Raw genomic sequence first — 23,172 nt, forward strand, 5'->3', positions numbered from 1 at the left:
TCTAGAATCAGTCCCATGGCTCGAGCTACGCTATAACTGTAAGCAACCGAAGCACGAGAAATCGCATTAGATCCTTCGAAAATTATTTCAAGAAAACAAGGAAGTTAATACGTATAAATAAACTGAGTACTGCGGAAAAATAAGTGTTTAACTAGACAGAGATATTCCTGACATGCTTTTAACTAGACTCAAAAGTAAACGGAATTTAATAGAAGAGCATATTTAAAACAGTATAAAAATAACCCTCTTTTTTTGCCTAACTGGTGTGACCTATAGTTCTCCGAGTTGCCTTGTAAAATTTAAATATCGTAGGTGTTAAATGAGATGTGATTTAGTCTATATTTGGCAAAAACCAACGAATAGAGTGCAAACACTTGAAGATAATTGTTCATATTTTGCATGGCATGATAATATCTAGCATACAAATCCGACCAAAATCTACAAGGCAGGGAAAGTGATTTGAAATGTTTTATCCATATTGTAAAAAAAATTGAGTCAAAGACAAAGACCTCTCTCGTGTCTTTGTCAAAGAAAGCTGCGCTTTTCTATTTTCTTCCTTTTACACTTGCACCAGATTGAAGTGAAATTCAAGTCGATGCCATTAGCCTTTTAATGGAAACAAGAGTCGAGAAGGAAAATGTAAATACATCTTTTGAAATAAACGAGCAGACAAGTCGACGGCGCCATATTGACACCTTTCTGTAGCAGTTCGTTCAATTATCACCACAATGTTCCTCCTTCTTTGTTTTAACATGAAAAATAGTTTCACTTTTGAGCACCTAAGGGTCATATAAGAAGTCTGAGTGATAAATCTTTTATTAAATGAACAACTGTCCCTTTTCTCTTTTGTCTTTGAGGGATTTTAAATACATTTGTCTCAACCATTACTTTACAGCTTTCGTATGAAATCGATTCGTTCGGAAGGCAAAGTTAGGCCTTGAGTTTGCCAACGTAGAGGTGTTTCCATCTGTTTGATAACTACACCTTTCGTGACCAGTAATAAGCCTTTTATTCTAGAAAAGCTTGCTCAGTCGCATTCTTAGCGTGATACTAACCCTTCTAAACTTATAATCTCTACTTAAATTATATTCTACTATACCAAAAATGATTGAGAATATGGGGAGTCATGAGCTGTCCACGGAATTTTTGAAAATGAGAAATGTTTTTGGGAATGATTGTCAGGTGTTCTCAGCCAAATCATTAACGATCCAGGCAGTTATCGGATGTTTGAAACTTGAATGTTTATTTTTAGTTAAAGTAGCGGTTTGTTTGACGTCAGTGAAATTTGGCTAAGCATTTTACGTGGGCTAAATTTCATGAAATTCGACCAAGAAGATTCAGTTCAAATCGCATAAAGGCCTTGTTTAGCATATTGAATTTCATTACTGATGGAAACGTTAACATGGAAAAACGAGCAAGCTTCAGGTTTGTTGTTCGTTTGTAACCATAGTGAAATAGATTTTGCGTCTAACGATTTCAAGGGATGCGACCAGATCTCTAAAGAATTTCAATGTGTTTAGGGAGTCACCTAATCTAATTTTCATGGTGAAATTACGGGCTCTTTTAGCATTTGTTTTGTCTTCCTTCATTGCCATATTTTCCGTATCCGAGCGATGGATTAGATACACAAGGAGTAATATTAATGCTTAATTAAAGCAGCTGGCTAATTTCCTTCAAAGTCATTTCGTTTTTGCAGCGGATCAATCCACGGATTGATTCTTGAGTATCCACACCACAACTTAGAACACGTCAGTTCTAAAAGCAATATCTGTTAAACAATGTTACAAGGTAGGTTCCTTGCAGGAAAGAAGCCTACAATACACGGCGGCAGACATAAAACTAAGTTGACAATTAAGATGATGAAAAGGGAGGTTTCAGAAAACTTCTTCTTTTTGCCGAAGGTTTCTTTCATTTTGTTTTTTAATCTATGGACTTTGTTCGTTTGATTGTTTGTCTATAGAATTACTGTTTGGCTTTGCCTACAAACTTTTGCAATTTTTTCTTTTTTTTGCGTTGCAAATCCTTTGTGAGAACGCTTGAAGCGTCGGCTTTGTGTGAAAATTGTATAAATTTTTCATTGGTAGCTACTTTTCACGCCGAGATAGTGGTTTAAAGCCACGAGCTGAGAATTGCTAAAAATATCTGCAGTAAGTTTGTTAGGAAAGTAACCTTTTATCTGTTAACAATTCCTAGCACTTGAAGGAGTAATTAAAAATACGAGGAACCAGACAAACAAGTATACGTGAGAATTCGAAATATGTCCCAGAACTTTTCAGGTGGTTTTAAAGTTTCCCCTGACCATGATTGTTATCAATAACAGCCATAAATAGGAACCGCTTCACTTAGGGAAGTAACATGCAAACTTAATTTCCGTGAAAACACCTTTTTCATTTCCTTGAAATCTTCCCTGGGATACATCCAGTTTTTGGCCTAGAATTGAGGCGAGGATTCGATCTGTGCAATCTCAGAAAAGAAATTTCAAAAGTCAAACTAACAAAACACATTCCTTTGTAGTGGAAGCATGCAATTTGTGTTAAATATTTGTCGGAAATGAAGCGCGCAATTGTTGATGTGGCGTAGATTCAAATTGTCATGACAACAGAAGTTAACCCCTCTTTAAACGTTCAGAAATCGTGTGGTCCAAATTTCTATGTGTGATCCTAATTCGTTTCCACATTTCGCTTTCAAAATCCTGAAAATAAATTTGCAAAGATTCATAAACGCCGCATTCTGATAATTCTTTTTTTGTCGAGAGCCTTTTTACCACCCGTCAGAGTAATTGTTTCAGTACAATAAAATTTTCCTGTACTTGTAATGATTGGCTGTCTTTGTTTCACAAGACGCTTAGCTTCCAGTGCAGAACGAAGTCGTATAATTAGCAGAGCTGTTTTGTCTGCCTTTTTATTGTTTATTGGTTTGAATGTTATTCACTTTTCACCAATAAAGGCTTGTTAAGTTTGCCTTGTGATAAAGTGTTGGTGTGAAAAATGTGTTTGTTTTAAAACAATTTTGAAAGCGTACGCGGAAATGTAAACTTTGGGAACATAGCGCTAGTATTGTAGCAGGATATGACGAAAACTGAGTCTTTGAAGCGTTCAAAATATTAAAATTTCGGTCGCGTCCTGACAGGCCGTTTTGACCTTTTTAAAAATAGAGCACAGTTCTTTAGAGTATTTCATGTATTTTGCAAATAGGTTTTAAGATTTCACTGGAGATTGAATATGAGGAGTTCATTGGCTTTGTTCATGTGATCAAACTATTTCCCGCGAAGAAAACGCGCGCAATTTATCAGCCATGCGTTCAAAATGATCATAACTGCTTTTTCCTTCGAAACATTGGTATCAACACGTTCGAGCGTGAACAATCTTACAACTTGTAACCTTTAGAACTTGGAAAATAAAACAAATTAAGCCTGAGAAAGTTGTAGAGTCAAAAATGAAATTATAACAATCTGGTCTGTAATTTTCCTGTTCACCAGGCCAAGTTATCACGTAGTTAATATCGAGATCATTAATTATGCCTTCATATTTTATGCACAATGGTTTTATGGCATTCAGCTGATTCTTTCAAATACACGTTACACACTCATTACCGATTTGATCGGCGTCGTCTGATGTAGAGGTTGACTTAGGCCAAGAAAAATACCCCATCACGTTGGTACTGCTGTATTCAAGCTACTATGGAGGCGCTTGAGGATCTAATGTAAGTAAAAATTTGGTGTAAATAAAAAATCATAAAAAGTGCCCTGTTTTAAATAGCAAGGTGCTGTATTTGTTTCCTTGTGTAGATTTTAAACAAATCTCTCAGCGTGGTTCGCAGCACGCTTTTAAAATAAGACAAACTTGACTTTGTATATCTAAGTTTTGTTTAAATTAGAGTGGCTGATGAAAAGGTATTTTGAATCGTATACGTACGGGCGAATTTACTAAGCGGCTGACAGTGTTGTTAGAAGATTCTGGACGATAAGTACTTAACGCTACAACATCTACTTACTGAATGGAAATTAGGTAAACAAAACGTTTCATGATTCTTTGATGTCAAGTTAACGATGCGAGGTTTGTTCTTGGATGTTAGAGAGACGTAACTAGCACGACATGAGAATATTGCCTAAATTATCTAAAAATACTTCACTGATAACATAATCAATGAGAGCAGTTGTTTTGGGGTAATAATTCGGTACATGTATGACTCGTCTGCCGATCATGGGCACAGTTTAACAAATATCGTTTGCTCTTGGCTTATCATGAAATTCGCCGGTTCACGGAATCTGAAAAGCACTTGGTCATTTTCGAACTTCGCTAAAAATTGCATAGAAAGCAAAATTCTCGCAAAACCGGACGCGGCTGACGAAAATTTCTCTCCTTCTCGAGTACTTGACTTTATGATATGCAAGCAATATTCGATTCGACACGTGACATTTAATCGAACGCTACGCTGTGTTGTCAAGAGGAGTTTGATCAGCTCTTCACTGTAATGATGAACAAGAGAAAGCTGAACCACTAGAATAATTTCGTTTGACGTGTCAAGAGGGCGGTTTTAGCGAAAAAAATGAGGAAAAATATAAGTCTAGGGTCAACACTGTAGAAAGGCTGAATTGCAAATTCAAAACACATCCGCAATGTTTTTAGCGTTGATTGCATCGCACTTGTAAACGGCGCGTAAAATTTTCGTAGTTTTTAAGAAACCTATTTATTTTCAAGTGGCCGCAAAATGCCAGTTACTCAGGCATTAAGATTTTTATGAGAGAACGGCTCGCTGAAAAGTTTACATTGTGCGACGAGGGCTGTTGACATATGACAAAGTCTACCTAAAATGCAAAAGAAGCCTTCACATAGGTTACAAAAAAAATCGACTGTTTCATTGTCTGGCTCAGTAGGTTACAGAAGACTGTGAGTTACTGTAAGATAATGTCAAGCTGCGCAGTCATGAAGGAAAAAATTAAATCTCCAGAAAAACTTCTAAGTGGGGGCTTAATTGCCGAAGACACAGCAGGTTCGAGGCGGTGTATCTTATGAACAATCTTCCCTGGGAAGAAATCTTATCAAAACATGTAGACAATCGACTTATTCTTACTCCACAAATACACATTATACTTTTTTATTCTTTCGATGTTGGCATAAGCGTTGTTTTTGAAAACCAAACTTTTTTTTCTCTTTTGCACCTTTTCTGAAAGTAGATGATTTGTCGCTTCAGTAATCTGATGTTTTGTGATAGAAAAGTTGTCGAACAGGTCATAAAACTCATGATCCATAACAGGTGCTATTTATTGTAGGCGTATGGCACGGCAACTTCGAAACGAGGAGGCTTCGTTTGGCTAGAAGAAGAAAGTTGAATTACTTCATAACATTTCTCGTCCTCTTTTTGCGATCTTCTTGAAAAGTAATCCCATTAAAAAAAATACATTGTGAAATATTAGATTGTAACGAAGATATCAAACAAGGTGTAAACGACAACGATAAAAGATCATAAACAAGTTCGGAAAAGTGGAAAAACCTTAAACACACTGTTCTTTTAGGGCTAAAGAGCTGTGGACTGCAGGCGACACACCAACAAAATACTGACAATTTTTACGTCTACGGGTTAATCCACAAGAATAGTAAGGTTGAAGTGATTATCTATGGAACAATGCTGGGCTTTGTTTACGTCTCCGCTATGTTATTGAAATCATAAACTCTTTTTTTATCTCGTCGTTGTTAATTTAAGATTGGCGGACAACTGCGTATACGGTGGTCAACCTTTTCGTTTGCAATGGTTGACCGCACAACAAGTCTAAGAAAATAAAACAATGAACACTTCCACGGGAACCAAGTTTAAAGAGAAAATGCTGCGTTGAAAAGACAGGAGTATTGTTCCTTTCCAAAACTCCAGTTAGATCCGGTGATACTCTCATCTTCTATGTCAAACGACTTTAAATTATTTGGTCTATTCTCTGTAAAATCAAAACTAAATGAAAAGTAAGTTGTTAGTTTTCATCATATTCCTATTTACCTAGAAGATGGTCAACCTGAACTTTCAAATGATATGAGGTCAGCTAGAATGGTACGAAAACCGATCGTTTGTTTTTAATTGATTGAATTGTCACTCGACAAGACTTGTAAAAAATCATAATGGCTGATTTACAATAAACCAGTTATTGACTAAGCACAGTTCCTCCTCTATATTTGGGAGACACGCGGGGTTCGAATCCCGTTGAAGCCTTACTTTTTTTAAGACTTCGTTTCCTGTAATTGCTAAAATTGCAGCTCGCCCGTGAAGATCGGCGCTCTGCTTGATACTTAACATCTGTAAATTCAGTCAGAGCTGGAAAAACAATTGGCACTCGATTCAGGTTATGATGTATACTTCTGATACCGATTTGAATCAAAATATTCGGGTGGACTTGAGGAAGATCTTAAACACTGTCATTAAGTATCTCAATATACGAAAAGTGTTGCGTATCAGTTTACCTTAGTTAGGTTTTCAAAATTGATAAGTCCTTTCTGAACCTCCGGACAACGGGATAAAGGTATCGGCTTAAGCCAAGGAGTGTTCTTATCATAGAAGGTTAAAAATGCAGGGTTTTTACGGCTGGGACCATGACTTTGTTTTTGGTTAGGGGAGGCATCTTTCAAAACAATGATCCATTAACTGTAGTCGACTGTAATCGCGAAAATAGAGCTTATCTAACAAGGTTTCCGCACAACCAGAGTTCATTGTTCACCTTTCTATCTTAATCTTTCACAGATATGAGCAACCATCGTACTCTGCATGTAATATCCATATCACACGGTCGGGCAATACGACGGTCTCGATCTGAAGAGCATTTGCCTTCTAGCTACAAAGCCGAAGAAGATCTTAATATAAGGAGGAATTCGGTGACAATCAGGACAATCCCGAGTTTTTGTCCAGTTGGGAAACTGACAGTGCAGTTTATAAGCAAAGAACAGCAAGAAGCAAGAAAAAGTATAGAAGAATTTTCTGGGAATCAAGAGAAACAAATTAGAAGGAGGAACAGAAGCGAAGGAGATTTGCAACTAACTGAGAGAGGGCAAACGGATTCATTAGATACCATAGCTGGTTCACAGCCTTGGTTGAAAATCACAATGTCCTTGGTACCGGCTGCATCCCCCCTTACATCTGTCCATGGTTTGGAAGAGGCTCGAGATACCATCAAGAAGCTCAACGATAGCCTTCTGAAGGAGAAGAGGCTATCAGAAACGAAGGACATGACAATTGAAAATTTGCGACATGAGATAAATCTCTTGGATCAAGAACTTGTTGATAAACGTAAAGAGAATGACAAACACAACGAAGAAATGCGGAAATTACGATCGAAAACAACTGCACTAGAGACGGAGAACAAAATTCTGGAGAGGCAAGTGAAGATGATGAATGAATCGAATAAACGACTTCATAACGAGCTACACGAGTTACGAAACAAGCTTCGGATTCAGGAAACCAAAGTCGGAGAGCTTCGGGTGCAGAGGTCGGAAGCCGTTCGGAAGTACGCTCATCTTCTACAAACAAGCGTTGACAAAGGAACACGGCTACGATATTTTCTGCAGCAATTGCAAAATGAGATTTTGGCTCACAGTGTAACCTCGAAGAAGTTTCATATGCAAAAACAAGTGCTGGAAGATCTTATGAAAGAAGACAGCGAAGAAGATCTACAGTTCAAGAAGTACGGGTTAATATCACCGCGAAAGATGAGAAGAGGCTCGTGTTTGTTGTCAGAGGAGGAGAAGCAAATCCTGCGCAAAGAGTTAGAGGTTGCTTTGGGAAGCAAAAATAACAAAAGACCAGACAAAAGTATCCCCATTGAAAAGCTGACGACAGCTACTGAACGAATTGTTACTGAGGGCTTAAAATCTCGGCTGGGGAAAGACAACGAAGAAACCTCGCAAATGTCGAAGTTGATCGAGGAGGCGAAGTACCAGATCAAAGGTTTGGACCGGATAGAATCTTCACATGTGGAGACCTCCAAAAGGCTAGAGGACAAAGTTGGAACGCAATTAAAAGTGCTGGAAGGCGAACTCAAAGATTTGTCCAACGAGCTAAAATTGGCGCAGATCTCAAAGAGAGAAGACGAGGAAAAACTTAGATCTATCAGGAAATTCTCGGTCGCAGATAAAAAAGTTGACAGTATCATTCTAGCTCGAAGAACATCCCAAATTGAAAAGTTGGAGCTTGAAAGCGTCATAAACAGCATGGAGAGAAGAATGAGCGAAGACACCAGCACCCCTATGTCACCGAGAGAGGCTGAAATGTTGTCAATGAAGCATAAAATGGCTGAAGTGCTGGAGGACAAGCTAATGCTTTCAGATGAGCTGATTGAGTCTCGTACCAGTCTCTCTAATTTGGAGAATCTACTGGAAAGCAGGGGTCTGGAAAATAAGAAAATGGAGCAAGAACTCGAGGAAAAAGAACAGCGAATTTCAGTGGTACAGGAACATTTGAGGGAAGCAAGCATTGAAACTTATAATCTTAAGGAAGAGCTAGAGGCCACAAAACAGGAGCTTTCGGCGAGAAGAAGAGAGGAAATAGCACAACCGGAACTAAAAGCCAAAGATCGACCTCACAGGGTTGAATTAAATTTTACACCTACCAGCCAGCCTGCATTGGAACAAAAGGCATGGAACGTAAAGAAGGAGTCATCTAGAGTGAGAAGTAACAGCCCCTCCCCAGAACCAAGCACGGAAAGTTCTCCACTCAAACGAGAAGACGAAGAAGTAAAAGTTGGTAACGAACCACCGAGTCCCAGACCACTTCAGAGAATTCGATCTGAGGAGGATCTACGTAGAAGAACTTTAAGAAGGACGTTATCCTTAGATCCGAAGGGATGGGAAAGTTCTCTGCAAGGTTTAGAAAGAAGAAGGTCATTAGATCCAACAGATTTTCGAACTAAACAGAAGCGCAAAGTTACCACAACAAAGCTGAAGTTGGTACGGCGAGCAGATAAAGCGATTCAGGTAGAAAGTAGCGAACAACTTACCAAGGCGCCAGAAAATTTCACAGATTTTGAACGTACAAGAGAAGCCTTGAACAGAGACAACCAAGAACTTAGAGTGATTCTCGGAAAGCAAGACGAAGAGATCGCAAGCCTCGTAAATGAGCTCGGAAAAATACGAGGAGAAACGAAAGATTCTGCCGAGAGTGGAGAAGACAGTATGCCTTTTAACCATCCCAAGAGAGTGTCTGAACTGTGGACGTCCCTTGAAGGGGCTAGGAAGGAAAAAGAAGAAGGAGAAAAAAGGAACAAAGAGCTGCAAGATGAGCTTGAAAGACAACAACAAGAGATACAAGCTATCATAAGGAATTTGAAACGAGAGAACCCCCAGTTACCGTTTGAAGCTAGGGACAGTTTCAAAGCAAGCCTACAAACCGAGAGAAAAAATTACTTTGAAAAGGGAAACCCAGATTCTCAGCAAAGTCGTAGCTTACAAGAGTTTGTGAGTGAAAATGAAACAAAAAACATGAAACATGAATTCGTTTTCGACAACGAAGACGGCCGACGGATTCCTAGCGAGCTTCAGTTTGGGTTATCATCGTGGGACGGCGACACGATTTCGACCTTGGAGTCATTTATCAATCTTATGAAGAAAGATCTGGCGACTTCTTTACAACAGAGTAAAGAATTGGAAACAGAGCTCTATAGAAAGGAAGAAGATTTACGAAAAGCTAGAAAGGAGATAGCGCTGCATGAAGGTAAACCCCCTGAACTGACAGCTCGCTTAGATGAAAGAGTCAATGAGGAAGATAGGGCTGCCAGAGAAGTTATTACGTTACAAACTAAAGTCGCGGAACTGACTGCTTTGTTAGAAGAGACAAAGAAGGAAAAACTTAAAACAGAAGAAAAGTGCGAGAGGTTCACATCACAAATTTCAGAACTGAATGCAGCATTTGGTCAAATAAGGGAAGAAAATGCTCATCTCGTAAAAAACATTGAACAGTACAAATCTCAAATTAATGACTTACAAATTTCTCTTGAAGATTCAAAGACACATTTACTCAGAGCGGAGAAGGAGATTCAAGGGTTCAAATCTAAAATAATAGATCTACAAATTTCTCTGGATGAAATAAAGGCAGAAAAAGATGAGGCGAATGAAATTATTGAGCGATCAATATCCAAAATTCCAGAGTTAACGGCCTTGCTGGACAATGCTAATGAAGAACTCAGTACTGCTAAAAGGGAAATTGAACTGTACCAAACTGAAAATTTGGAACTGAAATCACACCTGGAGAACACAGAACATGAAACTCGCAGTTCTCTGGATGAAATTGCTCAATACAAGTCTCAGATTTTGATTCTGGAGGCGTCGCTTGAGAAAATTAGGAAAGCGAATGCTAGTTTAAGAGAAGAAGTCAGACAAGATAAGTCAGAAATTTTAGATTTGAAAGCTTCGCTCGAAGTTAAAAGGAAAGAGAACGAGTGGGCAATTGAAGAAATTGAAAGATACAAATCCCGGTTGGAGACCTTGAGAGAGTCGCTTGATAATGTGAAGAAAGAAAACAATGACAATTTGAAGGAAATTGACGACTACAAACAACAAATTTCTGATCTGAAGACTTCACTTGGTCGATCAAAGAAAGAGAGCACCAATGTAACGAAAGAGTACGAGTTGTACAAATTTGAAATCTCCGATTTGCAAACTTGTCTTGATGCTGAAAGAAAGGAGAATCGTGCTGCAGCAGAAAAAATTGATAAACATCAATCCGAAATCTCCAGTCTGAAAGACTCTTTGGATAAAGCAAACAAGGAAGTTAATGCCAAACATTGTGAAAATGAACGCTACAAGAGTCAGATTTCAGACCTGCAAGCTTCGCTTGAAACAGAACGTGAAGAAAATCTGGCAGCCAGGAGACATATTGTGGAAAATGAATCCGAGATTTGTGATCTAAATAGTTCTCTGCAACAGGCCAAGAAAGACAAGGAAACAATGGTGAAAGATAACCAACGATGCAAGTTCCAAATCTCTGATCTACAAGTTACCCTTGAAGACGTAAGAAAAGAAAATCTCGCCTCAGCGGAGAAAATTACGAGGTATGAATCTGAACTTTTTGACTTGAAGAATTCTTTCGAAAAGGCAAAAGAAAAAACCAGCTCCAACGATGACGAAATCGAAAGTTATAAGACTCAGATCTCAGATTTGCAAGCTACAATCGAAGATGCAAGGAGCGATAAAGAAAGATGTCAAAATGAACTTCAGAATGAAATAAAAAAGTGCGACGAGAAAGAACAGGAGCATAAAATGAAGGAAGCAGAAACGCGACTTGAGATGGAACGACTGAAAACTAGTAACTCCAAACTCCAAATTACGATCAACAATTTGAAAGCTCAGCTCATGGAAGCCGACAAAAAGGTGAAAGCCTTGGAAGATCAGGTAGAAGAAGACAACAAAACCATTACACAACTTATGGAGGAACAATTAGGAGTTAGTCGATTACAGGAACAAGTTAAAGTTTTAGAAACAAAACTCGGTGTAAGGGATAAGAACTTGGAACATAAAGTGGAGGAAATCATAGAGAAAAATAAACTTATTGAGCACTTACAGTTAGAGAAAGACAAACTCGAGCGATCATTCGCAGACGTTTCACTGAAACGCGTAGAAGATCCTTTATATTTTGACTCTGTTGACGGAGAAATCATAAGCGAAACAGCTGCAGCTCAAAGTTTATCTCAGAGTCCTCCGGTAGATGGCACAAACGTTGAAGACATTGAGGAGATAGGAAACGAGGTCGTAGAAGTCAAGGAACAATTAAAAACTCTTCAAGTCGCGCTGGACGAAATTCAGAAGGAAAAAGGATATTTAGAAGAAACTGTGCGGCGACTTCAGAACGAAAAGATCAATCAAGAAAAGGAATTAGAAATACTAAGGAGACAGGTCCAAATTCTCGAGGATAGCGTAAAGGACACAGAGAAAACACTGGAAAAGAATGCACAAAAGATGTTAGAGAAAGAAAACGAACTGCATGAACTCATCAACGAAAAAGTAGTGAAGACGAGTCAGATTGAGAGTCTAAAAGCAAGCTTAACTGCGGCGCTTCGCGAAAGAGATTCCGCACTGACAGGTAAGCGAGTTTTCATTGATGATTTACCGGTAATGAGCTATTAAAATTAGAAGTGTTCGGAAAGACTAAAATTAGGAATGTTGTGGCTATGTGTTTGGGAACTGTTTAGGCCTGTTAGATTATCTTGAAATCGTTGTGCGAGTCTTGTGAGCCTTGGTTTGTCATGTGCTGCAAGACCACACATTTATTTTTACCTTTTGAGTGATGTGTCTTTGTAATAGGGCTCAATTCTCATACAATAATCGTGATCGCCAGTCGTGTTTGGGTTTGTCTTTGACCTTGCTTAGAGTCCTAAACGGGAGGTTTTATTTAGGTTTTAGTCCTCGAAGATTGATTGTTTTTCAAGTACTTTGTTGTTGATTTCGAATGTTTTGTGGAGTTGTTTGGGTTAGCGTTCTAAAAATGTGTTAACTCTGCCAAGGTCAGTTACCCGTAAGCCCAAACATGCTTAACGATAGGATATTTAAGAGCGTGTACCTAGGGCTGAATTAGAGAGACTCAGTCATTCAGATGAAGAGCCATTCCGAGTCATTAAGCAGACAGAGAATAAAAGTTCTTGGTCAGATTCCTGGTTCCCACGTTTGCGCGAGTTGATTAAGCTAGTTAACCTCAGCAATCCCACATGATTGAACGAGGATTTCAAGATAATCTAACAGGCCAAAACAATTCCCAAACACTTGACCAGAACATTCCGAATTTTAATAGTTTCGAAACACTACTAATTTTAGTATAGTTCAAAAGAATAAGTACAAATGATGCTTCGCAAAATCACCTACAAAACTGATTGGATAATAACAGTTTACAGTTTTTGGGCGCCGATGGATCATGACAACAAATTGACTATGCCTGGTTATTTTTTTGGCATAACACGATCATCTTTGCAACGTTCCAAATTACTACAGTAATGCAAGACTCCTTTAATTTTTACCTTAAGTTCTGCTTACTCAAAAAGGATGTTCTACACTCTCCGTCTTTCTCATAGCCGGCCGAAATATCAAAATGTCGTTAAAAATTGATATGACCAAATTATTATCAAAATTATTTAAACAAAGTCATTTTGAGGTGGGGTTACGCCGAATAAACTTCTCACACCCAGCAGTTATCAATTTTAAATTTCTCTTATAATCATTTATAAATTAACAATGAAAGAGATAAGGAGAATTATAAAAGTATTATCTAGGAGATATTGCCTTGATATAAGACCAAATTCTCACGAACAATCAAATAAGAAATGTGTGATCATTAGTTCGGAGAATTAACTTTTATATCTTGAGAGCGAAGGAGTCGATCGCTATTCCCCGCTATTCCCCATGAATTTTGTTCGACAGCGTTAAATTTTCCCATCGACAGAAACATATGGTATTGCTTTCTCCCTCTTGTAGTTCTTTTCACTCTTAATAAGTATAAATATATGATATGAAAACTCTATAAACCAGAGGTTTGAATAACTTTTCCCTACACGGCCGCCGATGGTGTTATAGGAGGGTCTAATGGGGTCATGGGTTTTGCGGCCAACGATTAAAAGTTTGGTCATTTTACAGGTCTTGAAGTAAAAAAAAACCTAACCATCAGGCCGATGTTGTCTTCGATTCTTATGAATAACTTACAAAGGAACATATAACCATCTGTTACGAGAGTAAACTCCCAGATCTTGTTGGAATGGGTAAAACATTTGCAATTAGCAGTCTAATTGACTTCTGAAACAAAGCTTTAATGGAGCTACAATTTCCTTAACAATAAAACAAGCCTCTCACCGAAAGCGTGGGTATTCCAAGGTGGAAAGAAAACAAAAATCAATTACGAGCAACTTATGAGGCAGTTTTCTTATGCGGACGTTCAATTAGTCAACGATAAACTTATGATGTACAGCTTGGAATTTTCTTCCAGCGGAATACTTTGATCAAAAAAGTATTCATTTGTCAAACTATAAAGCGCATCCAAAGTTTACTATCATTTGACTCTGGAATTATCGCGAGCGACTTTTCTGTCCACTGAGGATGTTTTATCAGCATAGGGGAGTTCAAAATCAGCTGTTACACTCTCTCGTTTGATTTAATCTTTGGCGGTCTTTTACAACTAAACAAATGTGAACAATAAGTTGCCACTTTTACGTTTAGCGGAGATAAAAAACAAAGGAAAACTGTAAAATCGTTGTTTAACGGATGGCACGTTTCTGAGAGGTAGAACAAATATCACAGAAAAGAAAAAAAATAAATAAAACGATCACGGAATTCTCGATAATTTTTTTCCGTACACAGGATAAACCTATATATAGCCTGATAATCTTTTGACGCAATTACATCGTAATTTGCAGAATTTACATTAAATTTTCTATAACTGTTTACGTATAGGAATTTATTGGCTTTAATGAAGATATTGCTAGCTTTGCTCCATCAACCAAACTCTCTCATATTAGGCAAATTTGCCCCGACCGGAGAGAAATTCTTATATCTGATATCTAGTGCAATGTTAATAAAACTGATTTAGACTTCTCTGGAAAGTTTTTGATAAGATTTGTGTAAGCGTGTTGAACACTTCGATTACAAACCTTTGTCCCATTATAATGCACGCGTTTTCCGTTTGATTCAAATAAGCTTTTGTTTTGTTGAGCGACGCCGACCTCGTGAACGCAAAGGATCTAACGCTTACTCAAAAGTTATCTAAAACTAACTCGGATATTCATAAACATGAATTAGAAAAAATATTTGGTTCACACTCAAAGAAAGGCCCGTTTAATTGGGTGAGTTAAAGTTTACAGTTCACATATTTTTTAATCGGTAATAAAAATGCAAAGAACCCCAATTATTTAAAGACCCAATTCACACTTGGATTAAGAGAGAACAATAACTTGTATTTGTAAATTCGGCGTGGACGCGTTGATTTGGCGTTAGCTTGTTTATAGCTAAGGTATAAGTCAGTTTACTCTTCAAATTGTCAAGTGTTTGTTTGTTTGTCTTCTTGCCTATCGTTACAGCCAAGTGTTAAACATTTACGTTTCTTTTTTGTAGCCAAAGACGACTCCATCGAGAAGCTGCAAAAAGAAAACAGGACACTGCAAGGCCAAGTCGAGCAGCTTAGAATGGAAGTTCAGAAACAAGCCGTCAACTGGCAACAGAAAGCGAAAATGGAAGCTGAGTATCACGGTATTGCTGACAAGCTGAAAGAAGCAGAGCTGAAGTATCTGCTCACCAAAGAAGAGAAGGAGAAGGTTGAAAAAGATTTGAAGAATACCACCGAACGAATGATCATGCTGCAAAAAGGACTCAGCGATGCGCAAGCCTCGGTTAAAATGAAAGAAGAGAAGATTAAACAGCTGACGGCTGAGAATTATGATTTGCGATCACAGATTAGGGATAAAGACGAGAGCATTCATCGAGAGGAGAAACTGCGCATGGAAAACATGAAGTCTCTAGACACGCTGAAGATAAAGTTGGAGAAGATGGAAGGAGATGATAAGAAGCAACGAGAAAGATTGTTCAGTTTGAAATCAGCGTGCTCAGAGGCGAACGAAGCGTATGAGATCGTCAAGAAACAAAACTACGGGATGAAGCGTGAGATCGAAGAAGTGAAGAAAAAACTGAACGAAAAAGATTCCGCACTAGAAGTTTCTGAGAAGGAAAAAGAAAAAATGGAGGAGCAGATTTTAAACGCGTCAAGAAGTATAGACGACCTGCGCAAAAGTTTCCGAGGAGATGAAAGCATTTCTCCGGATTCTGCTCTAGGAGTTTCTTTAACATCTGCTTTTGAGTTCAGCTCTGGCCCAAGTAGCCCCAACTCTGTTGCCTCAGATAATGCATTCTCCGGTGATGGTTTCGGCCAGGAAACTGGACTTCTATGCAAGATGCCGACCATGATCGAAAGTTTCCGTGCGGTTGTTCGAGATAACGAAGTATTGCGCGGAAAATTGTGCGAATTCACTGTGCTAAAGGAGAAACAGGAGAGCCAATTGAAGCATTTATCGCAGATGAATGAAATTCTGCAAAACGACGCTGGCATAAAGGAGAAAAGTCTCATTGGTCTCGAAGACAAAGTCAAGTTGTTGGAGGCCGAAACTCGAGAAGCTAAAAATAAAGCTGTCGAGCTCGAGCGCAGTTTTGCCGTGGTATCGACGCAGGCGGACCTCTTGAAAACAACTCTTGAGAATCGCGAGAGGGATTTTGCAGAGTTACAGGAGAAAATTGACCTACAGGAAGAGAAAGAAAAAACCTTGGAATTGTACTCCAAATCTGTGGCAGAGAAGTTTGAGCATGAAAGCAGTGAGAAAAAGAAATACGAGGAACTTTCTCGACAGCTGCTGGATGAAAGTACCCGTCAGAAAAACCGGTTTCAAATCATAGAAGAAAAGCTTTCTACTTTGTCAAACGATCATGCTGATATTTTCCTTTCCGCGCCAAGTGGTGTTTCCATGGCAACGACAGCTGAAGACAAAGTGGATGTGCTGTTGAAGAAGAAGAGAGATTTGGAGACGTTAGTGAGTAGCCTGCAGGCTGAGTGCGCTGATTTACAACTGGCGAACGGCGAACTGCAGAAGGATTTAACACAATACCAGGAATCTGAAAAACGGTGGCAAGAACTCGAAGGCGAACTTAGAGCTTCGCGCATTCGTGACGAGCTATCCAATGCTAAAGTCAATAAGCTTGGAGAACAAAAGAGGTCTTTGGAAAATGAAAACAAAGCCATGGAAAAGGATTTGGCCGAGGCGAAGAAGAATGAAGAAAACTTGAAGATCAAAGTTGACACCATGAAAAAGATCAATTCGGATCTAGAAAACGCCAATGGAAATTTCCAAGCGGAAAACGAAAGTTTGAAAGACGATTTACGGCGAGCAGATATAGAAAGTTCAAAACTGGCAAACGAGCTGAAGTCGTTTGAAGTAAAAATGACAGAGATTGAGATAACAAATGATGCATTTCAGGTCGAAAACGAGAAGCTACGGAAAGATATCATGGCGTTAACTGAGGCAAAGTGTGAGGTGGAGTTGACGATTTCTGAAGCTGAAAGACAGATAAAGAAACACAAAGAGTCCGCCGACAAGGAGAAAACAGACAGGGAAGCTATGCAAACTGTGAGGAACGAAACTTTGAAGCATTGTGAAGAACTGCAAGATGAATTGAACAAAGCGAAAAACCATATCACAGCAATAGAGGGGAAGCAGAAAGAAGCTGAAAAATCAATGGAAGAAATGGAAAAGAGCAAGATCGCTTCATCCTCAGAGATAAGAGGGCTTTCCGACGAACTACAGTTAGTCAAGAGAGACTTGTCGGAAATGGGAGAACGGTACAAGAAATCAGTTCAAGAGGAAGAAAATCTGCAGCAGAAATTAAACCTGGCTAACTTAGAGATGGCTAAGCTGACAACTGCGTACCAAGGAAGTCTAAAGAGAAATGAAGCGATGGAAAAGAGCCTCCTCGAGTCGAAAGGTAAAAATGAAGAGTTGGATATATTGCTAGAAAAAACCCGTTTAGAGAAAGCGAGTGTACTCAGAGATTGCAGCGTGAAAGAAGAAGTCATCCAAGAGCTGCAAGCAAAGAAACAAGAACTTGAAGATGAGCGGCAGAGTCTAACAAACGACTTGTTCGTTGCCACAAGAAAGGTGTTAGCGCAGCAACAGAATGCAGAGAGCTTAATCAATGAGATTAAGCAACAGAACCGCGAGATGAAAGGAACCATCAGAAATGCTCTTAACAAAGAAGGAAGAGTCGCAGAGGAAGAAAATTTCAGTCAAGCAGAAAGCGAAACTAGTGTTTCAGACAATGAGGCTCTAATGCAGAATTTGCGCCAAAGTATCCGAGCTACAGAACGAAATCTTGATTTCTTCCGCGCGGAGGCCAAAGTAACCGAACACGAGACGAAGAGCTATCAGCGAGACGTCGATTTTATCAACAAGGAGTTCGCGCTACTTCGAAATCAGCTGTCCTTGTTTTCAACTACTTCTCAAAAGTTATGCGAAGAGATGAAAAAGCTCAAAGAAGATCTGGCTCAGAAGGAATCTTTGTTGGAAGAAAAGAAAGAACAGCACGACCACTTGAAAGAGGAAAATCTGGAGAATTGCGAATCTATAATTCAACTACAGAACAAGTGCAGCGAGCTGGAGTCACTTTTTGGTGAATACGAGAACAAAGCAGAAAAACAACACACGGAGCTGATGCGCGCGAACCAACAGCTATCAACACTGGATTCAAATCTAACAAGAACTGAACAAAAAAAGACAGCTCTGGAGAAAGAACTACTGGTCTGTCACGAGAAAATCTCGCATCTAGAAGCAAGTGCGAGAGCAATGAAAGAGGAAGCTCGGAACGACAAAAAGAAGATTGCCTCGCTAGAGGCAGAATACAGCGAGAAGCAGACACTCAGTCGCGAGTTGGAGAATACGGAAGCAAGTTTACGAGAACTCAGGAGCAAGTTAGAAGATGTCTTGAAAGAGAAAGAAGAGGCCAAAACTGAGTTGTGTACAATGAGAGAGGAGCTACGACAGGATCAAGTCGAATTAAAGAACACCCGTAAGGAGCTTGACAGTATGAAGAAACAGATGAATTCGGAGAGAGACATACGACAAAAAGTGGAGCTGGACCTCAGTGAAAACACTGCGGTATGCAAGACGTATAGGAACAATCTACAAGATTTAGAACGTTCGATTAGCAGACTGCAAGAGGAGAACTCGGACCTGGAGGAAAAAGTCAGTATTTTAGAGACAACGGGAAACGCACTGAGAAAAGAGACGGAGCTACAGGCCATTGAGATGAAGAGACTTGAGGAAGAACTGGCGGATAAGAACGATCAGTATACGAGTCTTTACAAAAACCATGAAGGAAGCGAGAAAGAGAGAAAGAAGTTATTGAATGAGATGATTGCTGCAGACGAGAAGATTTCGAAGCTACAGGGAGCTTGTGATGAGCTCCTGAAGGAGAAAGAAACGAGTTCCAGTAAAGTTATGTCCATTAATGAGGCTTTAGAAGTCATAATCTCAAGCAACGAAGAAACTGCAGCCAGTTTGAAGAATGATTTGCTGCTAACGAAGAAGGAGCTTTCCGTGGCCACAAGTGCGCTGGACCGGCGACAAAAACAATTGGAAGAGCTACAAGAAGAATTGAAAAAGGACGAAAGCAAGATCAAGTCGCTGGAAGAGAAGAAGCAGGAAGTATTTGAGAAGTATTGGGCTAGTCAAAACGAGCTAACGGAAGCCGAAGGAACCATTCAAAACTTACGAGCAGAGATCAGGGAACTAAAGGAGCAGATTGCATCAAGCGCGCAGAGGAACCAACACCTTCAAGAAACACTGCAATCTGAAAGAGAAACAAACGAGAAAGAAGTATCAGCATGGAGCGATCAGATGACCAAGTTGAAAACACTGCATCAGAAGGTAGTCGGAGAGCGTGGAAATTTCAAGCAAGAGTTAGAGATCACTCAGACAGCGTTAGCAAAGATGGAAAACGATCTAAAACAAACAAATGACGTTCTAAGCGAAAAAGAGAAAGTTTTTGAGAAAGACATTACCAAACGCAATCGAGAGTTGGAAGATTTGTCAATGCAAAACGCAAACTTGAAGAACGAGCTGACGAAGACCACAGAGGTGCTGGAAAAAACGCGCGCAGAAAGCGATGATCTGAAAGAGCGCTTGGATATCAATTTAGAGAAGGTAGAGTGGTTGGAGAAGGAGCTCAAGGAACGAAATACGGACGTAGAAGATCTCTTGGCCGAAGCGCACGCAAAGCTTAACGTTGTACGCAAGATGAAGGCTACGAACAGCGGCGAATATTTCGCAGAGCTGCCGTCATCGGAATTCATGGCTAAAGAAGACGAGGAAGGGGTTGACGGGGGTGATGCTCGCCCAGTTACACCAATGAATACTTCAATGAAAGATGTAGTGACCTCTCTCCATGAAGCGTGCCTCTCGTCTTTTAACGACAACAGAGGACTTCAACAAGTTTTGGCTGAAAAATCAGACGAAATTGCTCGTCTGGACGAAGGTCTTCAAAAGGAGAAGAATGACGCAGCTGAGATGAAAAGATACCTCCATGATTTGGAGAAGAAAAAAGGAAAATTGGAAGACGATGTTAAAAGATTGCGAAGACGTCTTGAAGCACTGAAACTCAAATGCGTGGAAATGGAAAAGGAGAAGGATAATGAAATCACTGACACTAAAGGAGAAAAGATCGTACTGGAGAAGGAGCTGTGGGATACGAAAGAAGCATTAGAACAAACAAAGGCGCAGTTGAAAACCTCAGAAGAAGACAAGGAGAGATATTACAAGGATCTAGAAGCCTCGCGAAGGCAGATTGTTGATGCCAAGAACGAAATCAAAGGAAGTCAACAACAGCTTGACGCACTTCAGGAAAACATTTTGCAGTTAAAGCGAAGGACATTTGAGCTGGAGGCAAACGATAAAGCACAAGAGCAAGTGATTCAAGAAAAAGATAAAGAGCTTTGCATAAACCAATCGAAGATCCAAGAACTGGAAGAGATGTATGGCAATACCAATGAGAAGAAAACGGAACTCTATGCGAAGCTTGCAAGAGCGGACGAACGGATGGCCACGTTAGAGGAGGACTGCAAGGAAAATAGACTGGAGAAAGCCAGCCTCGAAAATCAAATTGCAGACTTGAAAAACAACGTTGATGACAAAACTTCGATGTTAGAGAAAATGAAGGATGATTTACAACATTCGCGCGAGAAATGCGAAGAACTTGAGATCCAGAGTGGAAGTCTTCAAGCAACTAACGAGATCTTGAAGCAACAACTGGACACCACGAAAAGAGATTGTGCTCAATACCAAGCCCTGCTTTATAAGGAGAAAGAACTTAGCAACGCTTTCAACGGCCAACTTCGCGAGGTCAAATGCGAAAAGGAGAGTCTCGATCGCGAATTAAAAGGAGTCATTGAACAGAAGGACCATATAAAACATTTGCTGAATAGATCAGAAGAACAACTGACAGCTGCAGAGCAAAAATCCGTCAATTCCTTCCACGAGGTTGAGAACCTCAAACGACAGATGGTGAAGATCCAGAGTGGTGCATGCGCTGACTCGGCGCGGAAACAACTGGAGCTTGGTAAGCTGAAAGCTGAGTCAGAGTCGCTGAAGAAAGAGCTGAAAGAAAAAGAAAAAGAATACAACGATAATGTCACCAAGTTCAAAGTGACAGAAAAAGAAAACGAATTCCTAAAGAAAGATCTGATGCAGAAACACAACCGGGAATCGGAGTTGAAGCTGGATCTAACATCCACTAACAGCAAACTTCAGAGCTATGTCATCGAGAGAGAATGCTGGGAGAGAGAAGTCAAGTCTGTAATAAGTGAAATGGAACAGCAGAAGAACGCCAGTCTGTCAAAGGAGGAAAGGCTTGAACGACTGCGCACGCGCTACGAGAATGAGGTCAAGGTTTTACAAGATCGCGTTGAGGCCCTGGAGCGAGAAGTTCGCATTATCCAGGAGGCCAGTGAACAACAACGACACGCGGATGAAATAGCAGCCAAGCTTGCAATTGAGTCCAAAGACATGGAGATTGACAACCTGAAGCTTCGTCTCCAGGCAACTAGGATGCATACCAGCGAAAAAAGCGACGTGTTGGAGATCATGAAAGACCAGCTGGACGAGAGAACAAGGCAGATTGCGGATCTAATGGAGCAATTACGGATGTTGAAAGAGAGTTATCATCTTGAACTGGGGAGCCTACACGCAGATCTTAAGTGCGCTCAGATGGAGAACATGCTTCAGAAAAGAGGAGAGCTGGAAAACACCTCAGGATCACGGCAGGAAGCTGAGCTTCTGGAGGCCATTAAGCAGAGCAGAAAGGAATCAGAGAGATTGAGAAGTCTTCTGAAAGGCAAGATGAAAGAAATGAAATCACTGAGAAAGCATATCCTCACTGAGCGAGTAAGCAAAGGGAGAAAACCCGGGTATACAATGTATTAGAGACCTTGTTGACTCTCGCGTAAGAACTTTGCAAAGCTATACATTATATGTGAAGAACATTTATGTCATAATACAATGAGTGAATATCACTAGCTGAGTTTTTTTGCGTTCGCAAAACGATCCAAAATGTTTTTTGTTTTGAGACGGCAAATAGTTTGTTTGTACCATGAAAATCATATATTTATCGTGTGTGGACAAAGGCAAAGTTGCATAAATTACGTTTAACGAATAGTTTATCGAAGGTTTATAGAGTAACTATGACTTCCAGAGATTAAGAAGATGATTTCCTCATAAAGAGCCTTTAATATATTGAACTGAAACAGTATTTTTTTAACGTTTCGAACAATCGCCATTTCAAAAACATACTGTTTGGAATCAGATGAGGTATAATGTGCGTCAGTTCCAATGCATGAAAGGATTTTTCTTTTAAGGAAAAAGTTTTAATATTTTAACGTACTTACACGAATGGATTTCCGATAAAAGCAGTTTCTTGTAAATAATCTAGGGTATGCGTTGATTTTCAATAAAGTTATCTTAAAGGAGTTCATGTGTAAAAATCACTAAATGTCCCCGGATCTTTGTTTTTTTTTTCTATGAGAAGAGGAAACTGCAGCCAAAAATTTTGAGTACAAGATCGTTAGATCACAGAAATCGTCCTTTGTTGGATGAGAAATAAGTAACTTGTCAAGCTAGTGCCTGCAAACTTAAAATTCTAGCCAGAAAATGCGTCTGAATTGGGGTCAAACGCACTTCGTGCTCTCACTGAAACGCGGTTTCAGAGCATCACAACTTCACTCAGAAGAAGGGATACTCCCCAAAAAAAGGCTATACAGGTATGAGGCCTTGAACAACGCAAGTCGGTGAGAACCGGTGTCACAGCGGATTTGGACCCCCCCGCGGATTTGGACCCCCGGTCCATATCTGCTAGCGGATTTGGACCCCCCGGTCCAAATCCGCTAGCGGATATGGACCCCCCTTCGCAGATTTGGACCCCCCTACCAAACTTTCCTTTTAAGCATCCTTTGTATCATATTTGGTAACTAATTCTATTTGCAAGCTTTTTGTCGATGTTCTTTTCAATCGCAACACAACATTCCTCAATAAAGGTAAAAGAAAAAAACAGTCATTTCGTTCCAATTCTACCGCATTTATTTTAGCGAGTCGTACAGTACACGTAAGAATCAGATGAGAACAAACTACTGCATTCGAACTAT

The 23,172-nt window shown here is 39.7% G+C and overlaps 1 protein-coding gene across 3 annotated transcripts in view; it reads left to right on the forward strand.

Moving 5' to 3' along the window:
- Positions 1 to 22,497, forward strand: part of LOC113671773 (uncharacterized) — a 23,028-nt gene extending 531 nt beyond the window's left edge. Inside the window, exons 1-3 of one of the 3 annotated variants that reach the window (XM_027188026.2) lie at positions 3,547 to 3,702; positions 6,724 to 12,048; positions 15,057 to 22,497. In XM_027188026.2, the coding sequence (XP_027043827.2) occupies positions 6,726 to 12,048; positions 15,057 to 21,958 (12,225 nt within the window). In that variant the 5' untranslated portion in view covers positions 3,547 to 3,702; positions 6,724 to 6,725 and the 3' untranslated portion in view covers positions 21,959 to 22,497. Of the gene's footprint in view, positions 1 to 3,546; positions 3,703 to 3,854; positions 4,008 to 6,723; positions 12,049 to 15,056 lie in introns of those variants that run through there. The other 2 variants (XM_089184309.1, XM_089184306.1) reach the window with 2 other exon arrangements.
- Positions 22,498 to 23,172: the final 675 nt, after the last annotated feature.

Source organism: Pocillopora damicornis, chromosome 10, assembly GCF_964200805.1.
Source record: "Pocillopora damicornis chromosome 10, jaPocDami1.2, whole genome shotgun sequence".
Lineage (NCBI taxonomy): Eukaryota > Metazoa > Cnidaria > Anthozoa > Scleractinia > Pocilloporidae > Pocillopora > Pocillopora damicornis.